We start from the raw sequence: 10,331 nt of genomic DNA, 5'->3' as shown, positions 1-10,331 counted from the left end.
ACTCGTGTAGTGGCCATCTTAAACTAGAGTTTGTAGCTTAATGATGCATTCCTCTTCGTTAGGACTGCTATGGTGTTGTTCTTTTTTAATTCCGGAAGCAGTTTTAATCCTGCTATGGTGGAGTTTACAGTTTTGGTTTTCTGGATTAGCAGTCGGAAAGTAGGATATAATGTAATTAGTAGCTATTAAAAAATAATTACTTATTAATAATTAGGAGATCATATAAATTAATAACCATGATGATGACTGATATTGGATCGCTACAACCTTACCGTAAGTACTATTTAACGCTTGTTTGAAAAATTATTTGTTTAACCAATAGGAAGCCACTTCTTTTCGATATGCAGCAAAATAAGTTTTTGTCTTAATTATTCTGACATACAACATTTTATGCCGACGAAAAGTAATCCATTTATTCATCACTTGCTTGTGTAACATTAACTCACTATAAGACCGAGTTTTGTCTTACATTATAAATATTATTTTCTCCCTTTGTGCTTTTAAACAAAGAGTTAATTGAACTTAATATGAATGATATGCATACGTTAAGCAGCGTCGTTTCGCCATAGATTTGAGTACTGTTGAGCGTTTATATATTTGTGTGGTATTTAAAATTGACAAAACGGTCCTTCAGAAAAGCTTGTTACAATAGAAATTGCGATGTTGGGTAAGTAAACATGTCAATCCATCAGACTGAGTTCAGTCGACGATGGAGAATAATTAGTTTCAAGGAAAATACAGGGCTTGGAACATTGTTCTTATAAATTTCAATTTAATCTAGTATCCAACACTGTATTATCTGTTAATTTTTTTATCATTAATTAACCATCTGTTTTAATTAATCCAATAAAAATATCCAAACCTAATTTCGTTACGCCGGTTTAGAATTACTTTTATTTTCTATTTTAAAGGAAAATTTTCAACGTTTTTGTCAGCTGATGGGATGTACTTGTTACATTTCTCTCTATAGCATATTATACAAGAAGTGACCAAGTGAACTAAACAAAGTTTATGTTGACGCAGTTGATTTCGCTTTTCATAATTCAGCCAAATCTTTGCTACTGTATTTGCAAGATCACACAACCATGAGTTTAAGTACTTATTTTTTCAAACAACGTTGCTGTATGTAGAAAGTTTTCTTTTTTATATTCCATCAGAATATTGAAAACTAATTAGTGTCCTGATTAGCCATTTCAACAAAAATTAGCATCATTGTAATTTAAAATTTTAAAAGTAAGTGTTTTTTTTAATTGGTTTCGCGTATTTATTTTAACGTGATGTTAGAACACACTTGATTTGTTACTGGGTGATAAGAGGCCATTTGGAGACTCACCATTATTTAAAATCACTCTGTCTAAAATTATGTATATTTACAAGCAATGAAAAACGTTTTGCTGTTTTAGCAAAACAAAAAAACACGTTGATTATAAGTATAACCGGTAAAAACATGCGAGTTATATCGAAATACTGCCATTAAGAACATTTTCACATATATTTTACCTTAAACAGTTAGTGATTAAACGTAGGAGATTCACATATAGTAGTTTATGTAAGAGTTGATAGTAAGAAATTACAAATATTTGGTGTGAAGTAGGCAAGTTAATTTAAAACAATTATTGATTAAAAGGAGTTTATATTGGACAGTAAATTTGATTTGGCTGAAAATTTATCAAAGACAGTGAAAAAAATAGGAAATTTATGTGAAAGGAGAAAAAAATCACATTATAAACAGTTGGTGTGTTGTGTTGTTGTTTAATATGTAGTGGAATCAAAAATGTTGTTTATATCATGGTTAAAGCTGTTCAGTCTATAGAAGAACTGTCATGGGATTAAATTCATTAAATTTCATTTATGGTATAGGTGAACGGTTGGGACAAAGTCGTACACTTTCTGTTAGATCACGGAGCAGATATAAACCACCTAACTGATACTAACCTAACAGCCTTGTCGGCATGCCTCATGCTTCTGTATCCACAAATATCAATTTTATTTCCGGTGGAAAGTTGCCGTTTTTTCGAAACAAGCACCCCACTTCTAAAACAGCCAAAATCTTCTTGCAGCCTGGTTTCTCATGAAGATTTACAAGGTTATTTCTCAAAAGAATGTTATCCCTATGTACCGCATCAAACATCTGCAAATTCATTTGCTTTAAAAGAAGAAAAATACATCTCTCGAGAGAAATTACAAAACCAGTCTTTTAGTAGCTTATATTTACATAAAGAAGAAAGCGAGCTTTCAAATGAAGAAAATGTTTCGGTGCCTAAATTACAAAATCAGTCTTCTGGCAACCTACATTTGCTTAAAGAAGAAAACAAGGTTTCACATGAAGGGAATGATGCATACGTATCAGAAAATTTATTTTCCAAAAATACGCTTTCTGGTAATTCAATCTCTACATCAGAAGAAGACATTATGTCTACATCAGACGGCATGTCTCATAATAACCAAGGCTCCTGTAAAAAGGAAATATGTAATCCCTCAGATGCAACAGTAGCATCTTTAGGCTCTCCTAAACTATTTAATTCTTCTGTCATAACATCATCCACTAAGGACGAGGATGTAGCCTTACATCATTCTGACGAACGCCATTTTTCTAAATCTGGCATCTCTCAAACATTGTCCACCACTTCTTTTCCTATGATTTCTCCAGAGAATAATGACCAAAACTTGAATTATGAAGCGTACACGAACTTGAAACGTTCACATTCCAGTACATTTTCCTTTAATACCTCCAAAGTAGAAAATATGTACATGGCTGATGAGCAAATTTTGAGGTAAGCGAATAATTTTATTATTATCATTTAGCACACTGTCGTTCATGCTCTGGTAACATAACTGGATGAAATTTTTTATTATTATTGTTATTTGTTTTGCTTTTTGTCTGAAAAGTGTACATGAAGTTGCCTCTTCTAAATTTTGAAGGTGAGAGAACATCGTTAATTAGCCATATTTATCATCCGAGCCTGGCATGGTTTGTGTTTAAATTAAGCGTAGACCCGGCATGGCCAGGTGGTTAAGGCGCTCGACTCGCAATCTGAGGGTCGCGGGTTCGAATCGCCGTCACACCGAACATGCTCGCCATTTCAGCCGTGGGGGCGTTATAATGTGACGGTCAATCCCACTATTCGTTGGTAAAAGAGTAGCCCAAGAGTTGGCGGTGGGTGGTGATGACTAGCTGCCTTCCCTCTAGTCTTACACTGCTAAATTAGGGACAGCTAGCGCAGATAGCCCTTGTGTAGCTTTGCGCGAAATTAAAAAAAACAAACAAACAAACAAATTAAGCGCATTAAATCGCAGCCTAACAATTCTGATCTAGCCTGCTTTTGAACAATTTTTCTTGTGACTTTCTAGGGCTTTCTGCGACTTATAATTCACAGGCCCTATCGCTTTCAGTACTAATAAAAGTTTTCACAATTTAGAACCCAGTTGTTTCTTTCCCACTATTATTTTGTACTTTTTAATACGGACAACTAAATAATATAGTAGGCTAGGAATGTAAAAGTTTATAGATAATGCCTTCGTGTAGTATTTTTTAACATTGCGCATTTTTAATTGGATTGATTATGATTATATAGAAAAAATAATGAATATGAGTAACATTGTCTGAGCCAGACCTTCCCAACCTGGTGTACATGTACCCTCAGGGGTACATTTGCACTTCTCAGGGGTTCATAGGGGTGTGAGAGTATAACCATGGTTTACACTTTACATGGTGTTTTAATCTACAGTCAGACAAAGTGGCTCACATAAATATACGCTATTTAGACAAAAAGTTGTGATTATGGTGAACGTTGTGATGTTATTGCTGTGCTACATTATAACTCATGTTTTCAATAAGTAATGTAGAACATAAGCAATATAGAACACCCTCGTTACAAATCAGCTGATAAACTAGGGATCAGCCAACTTGTTTCGATCTCCCGACTTTGCAAATTGCGAATAAAGTACCTTACCACTAGGACCTGTTAGGCTGCACCATTTATTTAATACTGGAGTTTTCCATTAGTTATTTTACTAAGGACTGGCATGGCCTGGTGATTAGGTCATTTAGCTCGTAATTTGATGGTCATGGGTTTAAATACCGGTCACTGAACATGCTCACGCTTTCAGCTGGGGAGGCGTTATAATGTAACGAGCAATCCCACTAGCGCAGATAGCTCTCAAGTAAATTTGCGCGAAATTCAAAAAACAAACAAACATCGCTTGGTTGGACATTGCAAACACTTGATTAATCCATCACGTGGAATTAAAACTACTTAGTAAGATAATATAAGGTATTTAATAAATTTTAAAGTATAGGTTATAAACACAAAATTTCAAAATGTTGTCAGTAAAAAGTTAATAACTGTTAAAACGATCCGAAAAGGCCCACGAATTCTAGATTACTTATGCACTGTAATTTTGATAAAATAAAAGTAAAAAGATATAAATGAATCTGGTTATGAACTAAACCGTATTTTTTTCCGAAAAACCTAAAGGTTACTTGTTTGTTTTAGAGTAAAGCCACGTTGGGTTATTTACTATGTCCATCGCAAGGAATCTAACGCTAGGTTTTAGCGTTGTAAATCCGTAGACTTATCGCTGTCCCACGTGGAAACCTTTAAGGTTATAATAAGTCACACATATATAATTTGTTACAGATTTACCAATTTTGTGTTTTGTTGTTTCACTTACCACAGGCGTCGCTAGTTGCTTAAATGATTCGGGGCTCGAGCCCATAGGTGCTGGAATTTTCAGCGTTTCAATATGATATTGATCATGGGTTTTCTGTTCTGATTTTTCAAGACGCCAACTGGAGAATCGGGGCACGGGTGCCGTGTGTCAGTGCCTAGTGACACCTCTGCCACTTACATCTTACTTTTTAAATGTATAAAAGTATTAGTGATCTACATGTGCCCCTTGGTGCTTCAGAGGTAAGTCTGAAGGCTTATAACGCTAAAAACCCGAGGTTTGTTACCTGTGATGGTCTGAGCACAAGTGCCTCCCAGTGGCACAGCGGCATTTCTGCGGACTTACAACATTATAAACCGGGTTTCGATACCCGTGGTGGGCAGAGCACAGATAGCCCATTGTGTTGCTTTGTGATTAACTTCAGAGAAACAAACAGAGCACAGGTAGCCCATTTTGTAGCTTTACGCTTCAACAAACATGCACGTAACACCACTTCTGCAACGAATTCATTACTGCTCTGTTAGATCAAATAAGACGAGCTTTTGCTTTAATATATTTTTAACATGAACCTAGAGACTATTTTAAAGTTATCTATTGTTTAATTTTATCGCACCAACTTTATTCCCGCAATCTAGGAAGGCTATTCTTAACATAGAATGAGTATTTGAAATATCTCCAGTCATATTGTGATGTTTCAGTACACTTGATAGCCTCGTTTTATTTAATGTATTGCATAAAATGTCTATATTATAATTCTGGGAATTAGCGTTACATTGATTCTTGTCCTAACTATTTCATTAACTTTGTAGTTGCGTAGTATTCACGTACACTTCTCCCCGTCAGAAAAGCATCTGCAAAACGCAGGTTCCAGAAATGTAACACAGGGGATTAAGGGAACTCAGACAGCGAATGGATACAAGAAACACTAGTGCACAACTGAAATTATTTTTATGCTTACAATAAATAGTGAATGTGTTTGCACTTAGCTAGTCGGCTTCCATTGCATTATAACTCAGACTGGCTGCTAAGGCAGAGGACAGAATTAATATATATATATATATATCCGGAATCATGAAGAAACCTACTTTCAAATCAGACCAAAGTCCTAGTGCGTTATCCCACAATCCTTAGAATACCTATATCAATGATCATACCAAATTAATATGTTCAAGAGAAATAAATACCAATTCATATTATCCCATTAATTACCAAACTAAATGAGAGAGCCAGTTTTATTACATGTTATATTTTCTAATAAGATCTAAAACTAATTGCCACAACATGGATACAATAAAAGTTTTAATCATCTATGTTTATGTTCTAAAATAGGAACATCAGAAGTGATGGTCCTCACGCACACAAGGAAAGATGGAGTGAAAGTTATTTGTGCAAAATACAATGTATATTATAAGCTTTTTATAGATATCATTATAGAGAAATATCTTCTAAATATATAGAACAATAACTTCTAAATCTAATAACTCAGTAATAAAATATCCACTTATCATGCGCTTCATATTTCCCCACAATTCAAAACGTCGCGTAATAAAACAGATGATTTATATCGTTAAAACAAAAGACCAGTACTCGAGCTAAAATTAGCACGTAAAGTAAAATGATTAAAAGCAATAAACCAGGAGAGGTAAAAACAAAATGTTCCAAAAATGGCACATTGGGTTAAATTGTACAAGTCTATGCACCATCTCTTGAAATGAGTATGAACTCACTCCAGAAGAGCATAAGATAGAAACGGGACAAACAAGTATAAACTTATGGAACAAATATTGTTGTGTGTAACTTTACTCTTTGCAGAAGGATTAGTGTAAATTTATTACCTTTCCACAGCCTGTTTGTAAAGATGTCTTAAATACTACAAGACTACCTGAGCAAAAATTTAGAAAAAAAATACACGAATAAAGATATATTCTGAAATAGTCACAAAATGATAAAATTTGATGGCATTTAACGTCATTGCAGTTGAAGTGTTTTGATGAAAAATTAAAAAACTTAAAAAGACAAAAAAAAACTTTCACACAATATCAGATTGTGTGAGAATTTGTTTTTTGGTATTTTAGCCTGAACGACACTTTATGCGACACATGGTAGTGTGAGAAAATGTATTTATTTTCGAGTGATTTTGTAGACGTCATTAATACTTTTTTTTAATGAGATCACATAGTTTTAATTATTGATGGAGTGTTCATATTATTGAGTTTTAGAACAGTTTGTTTGTTATCAATTTCGCGCAAAGCTACACGTGGGCTATCCGCGCTAGCCGTCCCTAATTTAGCAGTGTAAGACTAGGGGGAAGGCAGCTAGTCATCACCACTCTTTTACCACAGTATAGTGGGATTGACCGTCACATTTTAACGCCCCCACGGCTGAAGGGTCGAGCATGTTTGGTGTGACGGGGATTCGAACCCGCGATTATGAGTCGAGCGCCCTAACCACCTGGCCATGCCGGGCCCTTTTAGAACAGACATGTGATATAAAAAGTTAATAAAAGTTTTACTCAAAAATAGATGTAGATAGTATTATTGCGTATTGAGAAACAAAATTTGTGAATTCAGTATAGTAGTTGATATTTGTTTTTTGTTGCTAATGTTATTTGTGTCGGTAAGAAGTGTTATATTTTTTATTTTTCGTGGAAAATTAATAGTATCATTGATATTTTGAGATGAACATCTTAAATGAGATAGTTTTACTTGAAACGATATAAATCTAAGTTACAAACACTACGGTGAAATACCAGAGCTTTTGTTACACAACACATTTTGGTAACATTACGCAACATACAGTGTGTTGATATGTTGTTTTCACAAATGTTTACTTAGTGCAATATTCGTAATTAATGCTTATAAAACCACTGCTTAACCTTATAATAGCTATATTCTCATACGATAATCTGCTAGTTATCCTTCTTAGATCTTTTTAATTTTTAATAGTTTCCTGAAGAGTGATTGAGTAGAATTTATGACACGACGTAGCCCAAATTTTTACTATTTTCATATTAGAAATCGAGTTATAAAGATCGTTGACCAAATCCTAAAACGTGGAGCTGACCCTAACTGTTTCTTTGTCCCTGTGCCTGCATTGTTTTATCCAGTCATTAGCTGTGACGTCATCATGACTAGAATGTTGCTGTCAGTCGGTGCAAATCCAAGGGCAATGCTTTGCGAGGTTAGCCATTTTTCTAATTTTTTTTTTTTTTAAGCTTTAAAATGCTGGTATGAACGATATCGGTTCAAATATATTTTGTTTTCAGGTAGCCACTGTTGACGTTTTAGCCACAAAAGGTAGTTGAAGTAAACTGGAGTTATATTGTACCTTTCTAGTTTTAGTTTCCTTAATAGGTTGGAAACGTTCTGGTTAAAGGTTGTAATCCTAGTAGTAGTTGAGTTCTCTACGATATTCATGGGATATTTCCTTCTACAATGTGAGACGATACTCTTTTTTTTTTTTCTTAGTTTTTTGCTAGGACAAAAGCATAGAGATACATACTTTACTGCCCCCCCCCCCGATGAGACAGCGGTATATTCACGGAATCACAAGTCTAAAATCCAGGGTTCGATTCTCCGCGAGGGACAAAGCAGATAGCCCAATGCGAATTTGTCATAAAAACAAACAAACATACTTTATCTTAATAAATAAACTTAGTATTCCGAAAATTGTTTAATCTCGAAGTCCGAGTTCAAGGGAGGTCCAGTTCAATCTACACTTGGGTCAACGTGTTTTATTGGGTTATACTAGTTTTGGAAAATTCCACTCCTCATCAGTAACCCTGAACACAAGGTATCGAAGAGTGATAAGCTGGACATATATCATGTGAAGATCTGAATAGTGGCCATAGACACTTTTTCTTCACTTCATCTATCTAGTGTATAGGTTTTTCTCATAGTGACTACAAATCACATTCACACCAATAGTATGTTTGACACTTTACCTTCTTCGATATATTTTTTTTTATTTAAGTTTAAAACTCAGCTTAACAAAGTTTAATTTTTGGTATTTTGAACCTATTGGTTAGTCCATTCAGGTAAGATTGGACTTGAACAAAGTACACAATCAATATTCCCTATTTAACATTTTAAATTATTAGGGTCTGTTTTCGTTTGTTTTCTTGCGTTCATGTGTAAAACTACAAAATGAGCTAATCTGCGTTGTACCCACCACGAGTATCGAACCCTGATGTTTACCATTATAAGCCCTCAAGCTTACCACTGAGCCACCAGGTCGCAAACTATCAGCCAATGTAATTTAAAGTTGTTTTTTTTTCTGGGGTTACCAACTTATTTATAATACACAAATAAATAAGTAATAAATATTTTTCAAATGACCCGAACAAAAAATTCAAACTTATAAAAAGAAAACATTTTCCGGTTATTAATACTTTCGATTGTGTTGTGTATTTCTTTGAAATGAGAACATACTTCTCTTAAAATTTGATTTATTTCTTGTTTGGATGACATATTTTGAGAAATATTTAACTAATTTTTTAAGAGGAATACAAGATTTGATACTGTACTAACTGTAAAAATTGGCAACTAAAGTGATCGTAATTCACAAGCTTTGTTTGTTTGTTTTTTAGAGCAAAGCCATATTGAGCTAACTGATGTGTTCACCGCGGGGCATTGAATCCCGGATTTTAGCATTGTAAATCCGGAAACTTACCGCTGTCCCACCAGGGGACAAAACAAGTAGTGACACATGTTATGAAAACTACAAAAAAAAGTAACTGAAGTATTTCTCCCATACATAATAAAGACTAAAGTAAATTCGGGTGTTTCCAGAATCAACAGCTGTCGTTTTCACTCTTTTATTGCGAAACAGTATTTGAGGCTGTAAAACTAGATCTAGCGCTTAAATATTTTTCGCCTCTCATTTTTATAAGTTGTAATGTGAAACATATTTGGTATAAAAATCAACAGACCATGACAATGCATTAACTTTAATCATCCAAGCTGTACCGATCATAAAAAAGATAATATCCGCTATGACGTTTAATTATGTCTTGAAAAAGAAAAACATTTTCTTCAACATCCACGTTTATAACCTTTTATTACGAGAGATGTGTGAACCTGTTCGTGGTACCTGAGCACTTGATCCACGTTCGGTCCTGATAGCTAGTCAGAAGAGTTGTGAATATAATTTCAAATACCGCGCCCCCAGGATCTTGAGGGGGGATAGAAACACCAAATAAAATGCCAGATTCTGGTTTAACGACCCCCGAAAACTTATTCCTAGACGCATACCATGCTTTGTTGACCATCCGGGAGTTTTTAGTCCCCAAACCCCCACCCTCTAGGCCACTCCGAGTTCTCCTGACAAATTTGGTTCTGCTAACTCTAAAGCTGTGATAGGAGTTTGTGGCCAAATAAACAAACAAATCATACTTAACGTGAATTAATATAGAATTCGGTTGTTGTTTTTATTGGAGTGTCCAGGAAAAAACCGAGTACAGACGTGAAGCAGATTAGTGAGAAGAAGAGTAGAGAACAGAAGGGAACAAGGTGAGACGTAAAACCAGTTTAATGCAAGGGAAGAAAAGTTCAACTTGTTCATGTAAAAGAACAGAAAAAAATAGAAAATAGTCAAATTCAAGGTGGAATTAAGTTTCAGAAGTTTTGAACCTATCAAGCTGGAATTTTGAAAGGTATCGA

The 10,331-nt window shown here is 34.6% G+C and overlaps 1 protein-coding gene across 1 annotated transcript in view; it reads left to right on the top strand.

Moving 5' to 3' along the window:
• The window catches only part of LOC106457192 (ankyrin repeat and MYND domain-containing protein 1-like), a 21,859-nt gene extending 19,081 nt beyond the window's left edge, over positions 1 to 2,778 (top strand). The window contains exon 6 of the mRNA XM_013916585.1: positions 1,861 to 2,778. Within this exon, the coding sequence (XP_013772039.1) occupies positions 1,861 to 2,778 (918 nt within the window). The remainder of the gene's footprint in view (positions 1 to 1,860) is intronic.
• The last annotated feature ends 7,553 nt before the right edge of the window (positions 2,779 to 10,331 follow it).

This window comes from Limulus polyphemus, unplaced genomic scaffold (genome assembly GCF_000517525.1).
Source record: "Limulus polyphemus unplaced genomic scaffold, Limulus_polyphemus-2.1.2 Scaffold302, whole genome shotgun sequence".
NCBI lineage: Eukaryota > Metazoa > Arthropoda > Merostomata > Xiphosura > Limulidae > Limulus > Limulus polyphemus.
This window is presented reverse-complemented; position numbering and strand designations above follow the sequence as displayed.